This window comes from Mercenaria mercenaria, chromosome 16, assembly GCF_021730395.1.
Source record: "Mercenaria mercenaria strain notata chromosome 16, MADL_Memer_1, whole genome shotgun sequence".
Lineage (NCBI taxonomy): Eukaryota > Metazoa > Mollusca > Bivalvia > Venerida > Veneridae > Mercenaria > Mercenaria mercenaria.
Window position 1 is genome coordinate 48,633,015 of NC_069376.1, and position 14,968 is coordinate 48,647,982.

The 14,968-nt window shown below is 36.2% G+C and overlaps 1 protein-coding gene and 1 long non-coding RNA gene across 2 annotated transcripts; one reads left to right on the plus strand and one right to left on the minus strand.

Moving 5' to 3' along the window:
* Positions 1-400: 400 nt before the first annotated feature.
* On the minus strand, positions 401-4,117 carry LOC123544557 (uncharacterized). Its single transcript, XR_006685121.2, has 3 exons — positions 3,987-4,117; positions 2,217-2,339; positions 401-1,512 (listed from the first exon to the last, which is right to left on the minus strand). It is a non-coding gene; the product is annotated as an uncharacterized LOC123544557 (long non-coding RNA).
* A 193-nt stretch (positions 4,118-4,310) lies between these two features.
* On the plus strand, positions 4,311-10,532 carry LOC123554248 (uncharacterized). The gene is made up of 3 exons (XM_045344245.2): positions 4,311-4,488; positions 7,955-8,047; positions 10,111-10,532. Exons 1-3 carry the CDS (start codon positions 4,311-4,313, stop codon positions 10,146-10,148), a joined length of 309 nt encoding a protein of 102 aa, XP_045200180.2. The 3' UTR covers positions 10,149-10,532.
* The last annotated feature ends 4,436 nt before the right edge of the window (positions 10,533-14,968 follow it).

Below are 14,968 nucleotides of genomic sequence, written 5' to 3' on the forward strand. Positions count from 1 at the left end.
CCGCGTTAACGCAGACAATGAGTGACAACCCCCTGCGAAATGTGACCATGTTCAACCATGGTTCAGCATAGCCATTCCAGGTTTGACCATGGTTGGACCAGAAATTTTGACATGGTTGACTATGGTCAAACAATGGTTGAAAAAAAGGCCACCATGGTCAACTGATGTAGACCATGGTTGAGATATGACTGACCATGGTCAACTTTGTTACCAGGGTGAAAAATTACAACCATGGTTAAAAACAAACTGACACAGACATTATGTATGTAAACCTTGGTTGGAAAGGATACAGACCATGGTCAGAAACAAAGATTTTTTACGCACTTAAAACAAGCAGAAAATATATCTGGCATGAACTTCTCATAAAATTTATACTGAACAGAATTTCTAAAGATCCACCTGCTTTGAGATAATTTTTATTGTAATAACTGTATGTGCAGATTTAAGCATGATCATATAAATGTGTAGCATACAAAAGCGTTAAAATTTTATCTCATGAACTGTACATATGTATCTTGTGCCCCAAAGGCTGATTTGGGCCTGTGCTGTCATAGATACTGCTAGGACCCTTTTTTATGAGTAATCGCGTAATCCACTTTTTTTCGCTGAAGGACAGACGGAATTTCTGTTATCATAGCAACCAATAATTTTAGTCCGACTGAAAAAATAAAATGATGTGCATAATCTACATATCGTCCTGTAACTACACACCAAGTTTCATGAACTTAGCTTATATACTTTTTGAGTAATCGCATAATCCACTTCTTTTTCGCTGATGGACAGATGGACAGACGGACGGTAAACCTATAGTTTCTTCCGGTTTCACAGTAGGGGACTAATTATAACCATATATATTGTCCGGTTATTTTCTGAAATACACTAATCAATACTAATTTGCTAGAGTACTCTTTTTAATGAAAAGTATTTTATTGGTCTAACCACTGGATAGGGGGGCATTTGTGTGGACTGTTTGTACTTTACTCAAACACACTTCTGCCTAGAATGTTCGGCATACATACAACATATACAGCATAGCTATATAGAAAAGTTTATCCATGATCTCAGACACATGAATTGTTTTCAGACATTCAGTTGATACAACTTTAAATATATGTCTGCCACTAGATCTAAGGATGTAACAGTCATCAGGTATTTCATATACTTTCACGACAGCAAACACTTTCTTTTCTTTGTTAACAACAAAAAACTTGACTGAAACTACTTCACCTGAATGACAAACCACAAAATAACAAGTTCTTTTTTTCATTCGCTGATATGCCTGACTGAAGTACTTTTGTCCATTAATTTCAACACGAAAACACTTTTTTAAATCCAATGCAGAAGTTGAGTTTGTTGACTGCAGAAGACCTTCACAGCATTCATCTGGTGAGACTGGTAAGAGTCTTCCTGCAACTTTACAAGACACCATTTCTTTTGCTGTTGACCACTTGCTTCTACACTTAAGCATCCTGTTCAAAAAGTGTTTGCATTTGTAGCTAGACTCCACTGAACCTGAAACAGATTAGGATTAGACAATAAGTAAAACCGAATGATGCTCCCTGAAGCATGTGCTTGTCGCGATATTGTCACTAACCAAGAAAGGGAGACAACTACATGTAGAATTATATTTCTTGAAAAGGCATTTCCAGTTCTCTGTGTTTGTACTCTCCTCCCTCAATAAAGCCTTACTGCAACCTAGATTTCATCTAGACAAATATTCTAATAAAGTATCATGAAGATCAAATAAAAAATGCAAGCTCTATTGCATACACAAGGTTTTTTTATCATTTGATGTGTTGACCTAGTAAGCAGTCTTTTTACCTCAGATGATGCATATTAAAACTCCAACTAGATTTCATCAAGACAATCATTCTGACTAAATTTCATAAAAGTCCAATGTAAAATATAGCCTTTATTGAATACACAATATTTCTCTAAGATTTCACCTGGTGACCTAGTTTTTGATCACAGATGATCCATATTTGAACTTGGCTTAGATTTCGTCTGACCAAGTTACATGAAGATTCAGTGACAAATGCAGTCTATAGCTTGCACAAGGTTAAGTGTGGACAAAAGATAGACAGCTCAGGTAAACCAATAACAAAAAGCATTTATTTTACACATTTTCCTAAGTTTTTAGTGGTAAAACAGGCAGATTTCGGTATTTCAAGTGGATTTCAGTTCATTTTCAGTAATTACAACCGAATTAGACTTACTTCTGTTATGATTTGCCTGCATATGTGTCTCAAGTCACTGCCTTGAAGACAGATTCCTGCTACAGATGAGACAGTCAAACTTTGAAGCTTTGCCTTTTATCTGCACATTGGTGGCCATGACTGCTGAAATACAAACATTCTCTTCATTTTACATTTACACATGGCGAAAAGAATTTTAAACAAGTCACTGTGCATAATCTCCATATTGCCATCAATTCACATACTAATTTTCATTAACCAGGTAGCCCTTTATCTTCTTGAGTTATCAAAGGATCCATCTGTTAGAGCCATATTTTGACTATTTCCGTTACCATAGCAATCACATTCACAAACATTCTGACCATGTTTCATAAAGATTGGAGTAAAAAATGCAACCTCTAGAGCGTAAACAAAGATTTTCTATGATTTGCCCCTGTGACCTAGTTTTTAACCGCACTTGAGATTTCATCAAGGCAAACATTCTGACCAAGTTTCATAAAGATTCACTCAAAAAATGCAACCTCTAGACTGTAAACAAGGCAAAATAGAGCAAATTTTATAAAATCAAGAGCATTAACTCTGGCCCTATTATAAGTCCAGTTGTGTTTACACAGGACTTACCTGTGTATTGAAGTGACATGTTCATATATAAATAAAAAAAGACAGTGGTCAAGTTTGAAGCTTTCTTGTAATTTTAACAATAAATTTTTAAGGAAAGTACTACTCGTCTGTACACTGAACTGACATCCTGTCGACCTAAACATACACAGATATGAAACAGGCCAGTCCAATAACATTAACAAGAGTCTCGTTTTAATCTTTCGCTCGCGAGAACTACGCGAAATTTGAAGTACCTGATACAGCGCCATTTCATTTTCCTCGGCTATGAATCCGGTTTATCATTGATAACAACATAATATTTATTTCAAAAAGTGAAAAAATGGATTAATTCTCATAAAATATGCAATATCCTATCGGATTTACATTTTTAAGAATGCTTATATTGGATTTACCTCCAGATCTAATTAGATTCAGCGGACATAGCAAAAGGGTCAGTCATAAACGGTCATATAAGGTAGGATTTAATATTTCATTAAACACTGTCATAATTTTGGCCAGTGTGCTTTTTTTGAAAAGAAGACATATTTTATCATACAATGGAATAAGAATTGCATTCACGATGTTTATTGGACAAGAAATCGAGTTTTGCATATTGTTCTTATCACCCGTGATAACGTTTTTCGGGAAACAAGATCTTGTTTCTGCAGTGAGCTCTACCGCAACTTCGCCTTCGTGGTGTATCTGTGTATATTTAGGTCTTTGTTTGAACTAATAACAAGTAAGAAATACTGGCTGGGGTATTCGAGGCAAACCAGGATTTGTTTCCACATTTTCCAATAAATTACAAATTGGAAATGTCACTTAAAAGTGGGGAGGAATGTAGTAGTTCTCTTGTCAGGTAGCCATGGTAATTGATAAGGTTGACACAGTAAGCCAAGGGTCCGAGGTTAGAAATTATCCTGATCGAGGCTACATATTTTCCTCCTCAAAACAGTGTTTATTTCCAAATCCTCACTTTACGACTTTGATTTTTGTTTCACAAATTAGCACTTACAAGAGCCGTTCGGCCGTTAAATTCTCATGTAAATTTTCAACTGGTTGAATGTTTCTCGCTGAGCACTTTTCCTGGATGTTTTTTTCCTATCCGAAAATCAGTGCACTTGTCATGAAATGTTATTAATGCTAGATCGTTTAAGGGGAAATGGCGTAGCAATAATACAATTTTCTTACCAAATTGCTAGCTGAACACCAAAACTGTCACATAGACACTTATAGACAACGTAAATTGGTGTTAAAGCTTAGTTGAAAGGCATGTCGATGTTGACTTCCGGATAGCTTTGGTCGCTCACATCCTCACAAAAACGAAATTCGTGCATTGCTGAAATATATCGCTGCTTCTGGTGTGCATATTATTATATTGAAAAATATATTTTTGAAAGCATAACCAGTGAACATCAATAACATCTCGTCTCGGCTATTTAGAAAGACCGCGAATCATAATTTCTATGATGTAAGCGGCTGTTCCGGAAACGGCTGATTTTAAACGCGGCAGAAATGGCAGACGATTTAATGTATTTCTTAATCCAGTGGGAGGATCGCTTTATGTCCGTCATCGACATAAATCACATCGTCAGACCAGTAAAGAACAAGTTTGCCTACAAGGAGGGAGAGATCATTAGGGCGCAGTTTGGCAAGAAAAACAGCTACGAAGCTGTCATCTGTGAAATACATCGTAAGTATAGATCTGTCAAAAAAGTTGGAACCACGTTTGTACAATAGATCTACAGGTGTTTTCTATATGAAATTTGACGTGTGATAATGGCCCCCCGCCCCATCCCCAGAAATATTCTGTTTACTGCCCTTGCTGCCAGGGCTTTTTTTCACTGAGAGGGGAAGGGGCCCAGGCCCTTGATTTGGGGGAAAATAGGCTACGTGTTTTGGTAAAAGGGGAATAAAAAACTTGAGGTAAAGACCAATTTAGGGGAAAACTGCACAATTCTAAAGAAATTTTCTGAGGGGAAGGCACCTGTAAAAGGCCCCTGCTGTAGAAGGAAAAAAAGCCCTGGCTGCTATTTTACACATGTTGAATTACCAGGTTGGCTTGAGTACCGTAATTATCATGAATGTGCTTTAATTGGTATCAAGTCAACTCGTCCCCCAGTCAACTCGTCCCCGATTTGGTCATTTCGTCCCCCAAAATTGGTCATTTCGTCCCCCACATCAAAAAATTTGGTCAACTCGTCCCCATTTTGGTCAACTCGTCCCCCTTTTGGTCAATTCGTCCCCCTTTTGGTAATTTTGTCCCCATTAATATTTTAGGCATTTTTGCTTTTTTATGATATTTTTGACTTTGAAAACTTGTATTTAAAATCATCGTGAGTTTTGAAGGAGTTATTTTGGAAATAGTTAACTTTAAATAATTAGGTTTTATAAAATAATAAAAAAATATACTGAAAATATAAGACAATTAACTGAAATAAAATATAAAAAAATGCAATGTCCTTAGTATTAAAAATATAATATAATAGAAGATCTAATTAACTTTTTAAAAATCATACTAAGAAAAGAGAGAGCAATAACCCTTACCCCTTGTCATAATAAAAGAAAGTTTTAATTAGAAATACAATGAAGAATAATTAAACAATTAATATCTGTCACATATGTTTTACTAAAAATAATCAACATGCTTTATATTCATTTATGTCATTAAAATAAAAAAGAAATACTTCAAAAGTAGGGAGACTGTGGTTTCTAAAAAAAAAGTAGAATGAGCATATACCTGCATACGAAAGGTGTTAAGGTTATTAACCACATTAAAAGGCGTTGATCGGGCTGACTGGAAGGTGTAAATGGTATTTAATTGCATGAGAAGTTGTTGATTGACCGAATGAAATGTGTGAAAATTTTCCACAAGTAGAATTAAATGTGTTAGTAGTTGATTGAGTGAGGAAATTATTTGCTATAAAAAAAGTTTAATAAAAAGTTTAATCTTATTCAAGAGTTTGAAAATAAGCAGCATCAAATACGGACATTTAAACAGCAATCATGTTGTCCAATATAGCAGAAACAAATAGAAAAAAACCCAGAAAATCCTCCTTTTTAAATCGATCATTTGTAAAGCAAAAAGTTCTTAAAACAAACGAAAACTTACGTATATTTTTAGCATAAAATATACTAATTTCAAAGAAAAAACCGACTTAATTTATCATACTTTGATTTTTTTTCAAAGTACATTTTAAAAAGGGGGGACGAAATGACCAATTTGAAATCGCCGAGGGGGACGAAATGACCAAATTGGGGACGAGTTGACTGGGGGACGAGTTGACTAGGGGACGAGTTGACTGTAAATCCTTTAATTCCAGTATGACTGTTAATCCAAGTAAGTTTTCATTTTAAATTTCATATTTTAAAACATAAACGTTTGTAACCAAAGGAAATTTTCTTGTGTTTCATCTGTGGATACACAAGTTCTTTAACTCTAGACTATATATATAGAGCCGGAGCTAGAGTTACGGTCTAGCCACTGCCTTTTAATAAAACCACTACACTGGTACACCAATTGCGAAAAAGACTAGATTTACCATTGCCGGTTTGATTTTTGTAGAGTATGCTGGACCAGGCAGTAATGTACATCACGATCCATCTTTACTGAATGAAAAGCATGTGTGCTGTCAAAATGAACTGTGCCACATTGTCTGTATACAGTGTAATTGTACAGACAGGAATTTACTATGTATTTATTTAACGAACAAGTAGAAAAAAACTAAGAATTAAGTCCAAATCCGGTTCAGGCAGCTGCATATGGTTGGCCATCGCCATCAAAATTAATTCATTCAGCACGGTAAAATATTTATGCTCCGGCATAAATACGATTTTAGCCACCGCATAAATATTTAACCCCCGGCATAAATATGATTTAATCTGCGGTTAAATTATTTTAGCTCCGGTATTAAACTACCGAGCATAAAATATTTAGTATTGAATGACATTGGCCGATAATTAATTTAGCCGCGGTGTAAATATTTAAGCTCCAGCATAAATGTGATTTGACCCGCGGTTAAAATATTTAGGTCCGGCAAAAGTTTAAACTGCAAAATATTCAGTGGCAAAGCGGTGTGTGAGGGTATTCGTCACTCCTGTGACAGAGCTCTAGTTTTATTTGTGACTGATTTATGCCCCTTTTTTAACGTAGAAGTTTTTATTTTCTTTGCGAGTTCATATCTCCAATACTATTGCAGATATTCGGTTGAAATTTCAAACATGTCTCCGGGTTAATACACAGTAACATACCATCAAGGCTTATAACTCTGTAAGGCATTTTCTAGAATTATCCCCCTTTTTGAACTCAGAAAATTTTAACATTTTGTATGTAAAGATTTTAGTTTTGACAAGTATTTGTGGAATTATTCTCTGTTTTCAACTTTTAAAATTAACATTGAAAGCTTATATTATACTATCCAGCACTGAGAATAGTTGAGCGCGCTGTCTTCGGACAGCTCTTGTTGAGGGTAGTTATACCCATGTGTGCCTATAAGAGCTGTAGCGAGTACTCTGGCATCCAAGAGTCTGTCTTGAAAAATGAGCACAAATACTGGTAACCACAGAGAATCAGATCGTTATATCACAATAGTTTTGAAGATTGCTTTTAAAGTTACAAATGTAGTAAGTTTTCGATTAAACACATACACCACTGCCTGAAAAATATACATTTCATTCTGTCGATTCTGTGTATGCATCAACAAGAAAAAGAAAAAACATTACCTTACGTAAAACTGGTATAGACGCGTACATGGGCTTACTGAATTACCATTAGACTCTAGTTTGATATAGATTACAGTTTGAAATATTGTTTGTCAGTTTAAGTTGGGCTTATATTCATAAAAGTAACAGGTGAATCGAGGTTTGATTTGTGAATTGTAAGCCTGGACTCGTGGGTCAGATCTGATCATCACATGCCTAGCAATCCACAGTCCTAGACTGCCCCTAGTATTTTGGAATACCAAGTTTAGTAACCATCTTCATGTTGTAAGACTTAGTAATATTTGACCCCTACTGTACCCATGATGGTGATATTAAATGGGGTTGCCTAAATGGGGCTTGAAACAAACAAAAAAGTGAGAAAAAGAGTAGTAATATGGGGTGATTTTCATCTAATGGTGATTTTCATTGAATAAGGGTTATTACTTGTCATATTTCAGTTACTATTGTTGAAGACAGTAAGGCTGGACATCTTCTCGTGAAGCCAAGACCAGAAAGTATTACCAGCATGGAACTGACAGTGTTAAAAAAAGGTATTATCTAGGTTTATATACAGGGTTTGTGTGTGTACTTCTGGATATGTACTACCCTGTCTGTACTGTATGTTCAATGTCTGAGCTAGGTACATGGCAAATATTAAGTTTGTCAGACTATATATAATACTGGTAGTTATTATGCTACACTTCAAAGAAGGTGTATATATTGCTTTGCACATGTTGATTGTTAGACCAAATGGTCTCCGATAAAGAAAAACTAGAAACGCTTGCGCCTAGGTTCCTCAAACTTGGTAGGCAGTAGAGCTGCAACGATTCACTTAAAGCTCGATTCGATTCGATTCATTGTTTACTTATTGCTGCTATTTGATATTTAGAGGATGTTTAATCAGTGCAATATATATGAAAAACTAGGATAGTAATTCATCAAGAACAAACTTTTAATTTAAACTTCCTGTTGACATATTTTAAATAACAAAAAAAAAACATCACAAATTCATATATACTACAGAAGCTTGTCTTGCCGACTTAAAATAAAATTCATCTTACTATCTGTTGATAAAATTTATCATAACGATTTGTCGGACATCGATGGAGTGTTTTCTTTTATATGCTGCATAAGATTGGTCGTACTGCCAGACATGGTGTAACTTACATACGCGTAAACACATTTTACATGTGGCTTTTAGTTCTGATCCCCGTGGAAACTAAAATGTTCCCACACCCTTGATTTGATTTTCTTCGGAGTGTCTTTCAGTATGGGAGACGCCATGTTACTTGTATAGTCTAGTAAGAATGCAGTTCTATTATTGATTGGATGCCACATTACTACTGACCAATCGTATGCCACGTAACAAAAGTCGACATGTGTAGAATGCCGATACAACGGGGCATTTGCGGCATGCATAATTAAAATGCGAATCGAATCGAACTTGGAGGTGTCTGTATCGAATCGAATCGGCGAGTTTAAAACCAGTTTTTTGATGCTCGGAGCGAATCGTTGCACCTCTAGTAGGCAGGTTGCCGTTGTCATGGCCCGTATTGTTTTTGAGGCCAAAGGTCAAGGTCACAATGTTTGTCATGACCGGTAGATGTAGATGACCCCTATTGTTTTGAGGTCACCAGGTCGAGGTCACAGTGACTTGAACAATAAAACAGTTACCAATCAAAAACTAGAGAATGCTTTGGTCTAAGCATATCAAACTTGGTAGGCAGGTTGGTCATGATGTTAGATGAACCCTATAGTTGTTGAAATCAACAGGTCAAAGTCTGAGGTCACCAGGTCAAAGTCACATTGACTGATCAGTTAATTGGTTTCCGGTTAATAACGGTGGGTGTTGTGGGATACTCTATGATCAGGGTTGCCACCTACCTTGAAAAATCAGGGAAATTTGTTTTTCAAGATCAGTGAATTGGTAGAGAATTTTGAAATTGGTAAGTCAGTGAAAAATGAAATTTCAGGAAAGGTGGGAGGGGATGATTTTCTTGAATCTGACAGATACAAAATCCGGTGACTGTTGCAGTCTCTAGGCAATATAAGTAAGTGTTGACTATATGTAAATGTCTCTCGAACTTAGTAGACAGGTTGGTCATTACCAGTAGATGATCCCTATTGTTTTTGAGGTCACAAGGTCAAAAGTCAAGGTCAGTGATTTTGAACAGTAAAACCGTTTTGATCCACCAATAACCAGGGAATGCTGGTCCTAGGTTCCTCAAACTTGGTAGGCAGGTGGTCATGACCAGTAGATGAGCCCTATTGTTTTTGAGATCACTAGGTCAAGGTCACTGACATTGAACGTTAAAACACTAAACGCTTGGGCCTAGGTCTCTAAAACTCTATAAGCAGGTTGGTCATGAGCAGTAGAGGGGAGCATATGTTTATTAAACGTTTCTTGTTTTGCATTATTTTGGAAAGATTGCATTACAAATCTGTCTTACGAATGCTGGTGTGCAAGAAAAAGTATCTTTGTTCAGATCAGATTATAGTATTCATTACCTCAGGTATTACTTCTGTACAGGAGAAAATTTTGTATGTGTCCCGGGATGAGTACATTAAGTATATATACATGCATTGTACTGATTAAAGTTTTTCTTCTGTTTAGGGATTTTGACGAACTTCAAGATCAGGTTAGGCGCTTAAAGAAGAGGGTTCGAGAACTCGAAAGGTTCCAAGATTCTGCGAAATCCAGCAATAAAGCATCTAATCTGCCTGAAGGACCAATCCTGTCCAGCCATTCAGAAAGTCCTAGTAGCCCTTCACAGAAACCGTGTGAGGAGTATAATGGCTATACAGAACCACAACTGAAGGATATGATTTGTCATGAGGACAGCCTTTTTGAGTGCTGTAAAAAACTTCTGGCTCTGTTTTCCACTGACTACATTACTACCCATAGTGTAACTGGTAGGAGAGCAAACACCAGCACAGAGCCCAAACCCAAATTTGATCCAAGATTGTATGCTTGCTTAAGCAAAGTGTTAAAAGAAAGGTTTCCTGGCACTAAAGACACAGAAATAACATTGAAGGTGCGAGCTGTTCAAAAGAAATACAAAAAAGCTAATCAGTAAAATGAAGGTTTTACGGAATAAATTTTTGATTGTTTAATATTGTTCCTAGTATAGATTTTTATTCCTCAAAGCAGCCTTTATTATTAATGGTGAAGGTGCATTAAGTGTTATAAATACTTGTTCATCTGTGGGTATCAGAAATTATGGTATGTGTTTTGGTCAAGATGGATTGAAATTTCTTTCAAAGGTTGGAAACCTAATTTTGGAGGCATTTTCTGCTGCAAAGCTCTGAAGCCTTTGTATTTAGTGCTCATATACAGTGATCAGTAGTTGTCTGTGTTCTAATAATTATATTCAAATAGCATGTCCATTAACCATGGTTGAACCAAGTTCATTAACCATACTCTCACCATGTTTATTCATGGTTAACCATGTTCATAGACCATGTCCTAATCATAGTTTGACCATGGTTCTCATTTAACCATGTTCATAGACCATATCTTAATCATGGTTGAACCATTGTCAACCATGGTCGGCAATTTGTTATTTTGTTAAACCATGATAAACCAAGGTCATACAACCATAGGTTGACCATGGTTGGCAATGGTCCATTTCGCAGGGGAGACTTTTGTGATTTACCTAGCCTGTTTTTAGCTCACCTGAATTGCTCAGGTGAGTTATTGTGATTGCTCGATGTCTGTCTGTCTGTTGTCTGTCAACATTTAGCTTGTTAGTCAGGTTTGTCTGGTACATGCTCAATAACAGCTTCAAGGGCTTAAATTACCTCGATAGTACTTTAAAGGTACTTCAGATGGGACTTTATCCATGCTTCTTGATATACTTAAAAGATACTCTTTACATGAAGCACATTTGAGGCACATAATGCCACTTATTTAAGATGGAACTTTAAATGTACTTTGTGGGTGAGACTTCAGTTGTGCTTCCTTGAACGAAGCGTATTTGAGGCATAATTTCCATATTTTTTACAGCTGGGACTTCAGTTGTGCTTCATTAGAAGCTTCAAAGATACTTCCCTGACGAAGCACATTTGATGCATAATTAGCATATTTTAGACGGGCCTTCAAGTGTACTTCTTCCTATTGATTGCTAATACATAGTTATCGCCGTCAAACTGAAGTACATTTAAAGCGCCAACTTCAGTAACGCTAACTTGGTACTCCAGAGGGGAGCTTTATTTATACTTCTTATGTACATCAAATGTACTGATTTTGCGGGTGGGAATGGAACATGAAACTCAATAGGGACAAGGAAACAATAGGGTTGCAAATATTTCATCATTTTTTGCCTTAGAAAAATATAATTCATATTTTAGCAAAAGTTATGAATGGATGACGATACAGTCTAACCTGTCTTAAGCAGCCAGCCAAGGGAAGCAGACAATTTGGCCGCTTAAGCCAGGTGACCGCTGATCGGAGGTGCAGCCAGTATATGTATTTTTCAGACTTCTGACCAGTTTAGCCTTTAGGCCCATTTCTTTTTTTTCCATTATTATTTTACCAGGATACAATGACGTGCATTTGCCTTCGCAATACGAATGGTCTTCTAAGCAGTCTAAAACTCCAGCGTGGTTTTTTTTACTACAAAAATTGTTACAGACAATTTTCCAACTTCAAAACAAGTTTGTTTACAATTTTCGCCATTTTGGTAAGGGAAGCTACTCTCCGCGCTTATTGTCTACGCTAAATCTAAGATTCCCGTTACGTTCCATAAATAAAAAAGTGGTTTATATTTTTTTTTCAAGCACAATTAATTTCGTATGAATTCAATAATATTTTGATGACAGAAGTATAAAAAAAATCACAAATATTATGCTACTAATTAGTTATCGAGTATTATCTTTAACCGAGGTCAAACTGTGAACAACAAAATTGACACGAGGTGACAAGCTAATTGCCGATAATTACTGGCCATTTGATCATAACAAAAGGGATTACACCTTTGGTTATCAGTTTTAATTGAGAAGCTCATGTCATTTTGTCGTTCTTGTGGTGAAGTCACGCGAAACATAGCAACACGTGCTTCTCAAAAATCGGTTATCTTCGGCGATTATTGCCTAAAAAATAATTGGTTTTCGAAGAAAAATGGCAGCTGAAAGGGGTCAAATACGGCGGTCGGGAGGCAATTTCGGTGGCCGCTGGCCGCGGACGGCAGGTGGCGGCTGAATAAAGTGATAAAATAGAGGAAAATCCGTCGGGGGTGTCATAAAATGGCAGCTGAACGGAGGTGACCGCTGACCGGAGGTGACCGTTAGTAAAGGTTAGACTGTATATGAATGAATAAATGAATTATGCTTCTGATTTCAGACAATTCTATGTATTATGTTGTTTTGCATGAATGTAAAAAGATGCCAGTTTCTATTATACGTATTTTTTTGTAAACAATGATTTTTGACATGTTTACATTCTTCATTGAAATATAGTGTTGGATAATGCTTGAAACCACACTTAAACTGTACAAGAAATTTTTTAATCCAACAGAGGTCTATTTAAATTTTTCCAACATCATATCTTTAGACTAAAGTTGCATGTTGTACAGGAAATTTTTCTTGCAATTTGGTATGACATGAAGTAAAAGGACCATCTTATCGTTTCTCATGTAATATCAAAATGTTTTGCTTTTGTTTACACCAGGTTTACATTTTCACCTTTTACCCATTTTTTTCTCACTTTGTCCAAGAAAGTTGGCTGATTTCTTTTTCCAACCAGGTAAAATAATTTGATGGATTCCATACATAGAATTAGATCTTCCATGTTTTGATTTTTAATGAATGTAAGACTACTTGAGCCGCGCCATGAGAAAACCAACATAGTGGGTTTGCGACCAGCATGGATCAAGACCAGCCTGCGCATCTGTGCAGTCTGGTCAAGATCCATGCTGTTCGCTAACAGTTTCTCTAATTGCAATAGGCTTTGAAAGCGAACAGCATGGATTTTGACCAGACTGCGCAGATGCATAGGCTGGTCTGGATCAATGCTGGTCGCAAAGCCACTATGTTGGTTTTCTCATGGCACTGCTCATTTTGTACAAATTTTAGACAATATTACATTTTCATTGAAGCTTTCAAGTCTCATGTTTAAGTATTTAGTGCATAAATGGGTGAATTCTATGGTGTACCATTTGGGTCTAAAGTCTACAATTTTGTTTAATTAGATTGAGATGCAAACCTTTGTAGTACCTGTCAAGATGCCAAGTTCTAAGATTTGACCAAAATTTATATGAAATAGTGCAAATTGTGTTTTTAAAGATAATTCTCTTGGACCACATCACCATGAATTTTATTCTGTCAAGTACAATTACTTAATGTGAAACAGCAGATCTGGTTGAAGAGATTTGTGTTTTATAAGTTTTTCTATCAGTAAAAAACAAAAGTAGCAAAAATGACTTATGTGGCAGATGTGACTTTAACCTTTAGCCTGCTAAATTTCTAAATAGACTGGTCCAATTTTGGCAATTCCATTACTCACTGAAAATTTGCTGACTAATAGCAAATAGTGCAGACCATGGTCAGCTTGTCACAAAGGCAGAATTACTTGCAGCCAGCGAGTTAAAGGTTAGAAATTCACTCCAGACATTCTGTTTGATGATTCATATACAGTCAAACTTTGTTCACTTGAACTTGGATAGTTCGGACACCACCTGTTCATTGGGGTCCCAGCAAAATCGCTATGATATTATTATACTGTTTGAGGGTTTAAACTACTGATATACAAAATTTGCAAGTCCTGTTGAGTTTGACGAACAAAGTTCAAATGTATTTATTTGTTTCGACTTTTCACAGATTGCCTTGCTACAACACTTGCTACCACAACATGAGGAACTTTACCCAAGTGTTACAGCTTGCTTGTTTGTACTGGGTGTCTGCAGCATCTGTTGAAAGATCTTCTAGCACAGTGTGACTGATCATGGTTTACTTGAGGATCACCACAAATACTTAAGGGTCACCACAATGATAGAGGGTCTCTCAGACCTAAGGCTCCTGAATATGCATTGAGGGAAAAAATTAAATCTGATGCAGTGGTTAAGTATTAAATGGACAGATCTATTCACGAATAATTAATGGTGTTTGCTCTTTCTTAAATATTGAATTACTTTGTTTTTTATTAGCTCACCTGGACTTCGTTCAGAGTGAGCTATTAGTAAAGGTTGATGGTCCAGATTCTGTTGTCTTGCAGTCTGCGTTTGGTGTCAACATTATTTATTTAAAAATCTTCTCCTGTGAAACTATTGGTCAGAATTGCACTAAACTAATGAATGGTCAGAAGCATCCTTCAAAAGACCTCTTTCAAGTTTGTTCAAACGGTTTACTTTGCTCCTTTCAGGGGCCATCAGAGTTAGAAGTAGAAAAAACTTAAAACAATTTGTTTTCATGTACCACTTGATGGATCTTCATTAAACTTTATCTGTAGCATCATTATAAGGTATTCTCCCAGTTTT

Bases quoted from the DNA above. Each gene is read 5' to 3' on its own strand.
- LOC123554248 (XM_045344245.2), top strand. From the start codon at position 4,311: ATGGCAGACGATTTAATGTATTTCTTAATCCAGTGGGAGGATCGCTTT. The intron at 4,489-7,954 runs GTAAGTATAGAT...GTCATATTTCAG, and splicing joins TGTCATCTGTGAAATACATC to TTACTATTGTTGAAGACAGT. The intron at 8,048-10,110 runs GTATTATCTAGG...TCTTCTGTTTAG, and splicing joins ACTGACAGTGTTAAAAAAAG to GGATTTTGACGAACTTCAAG.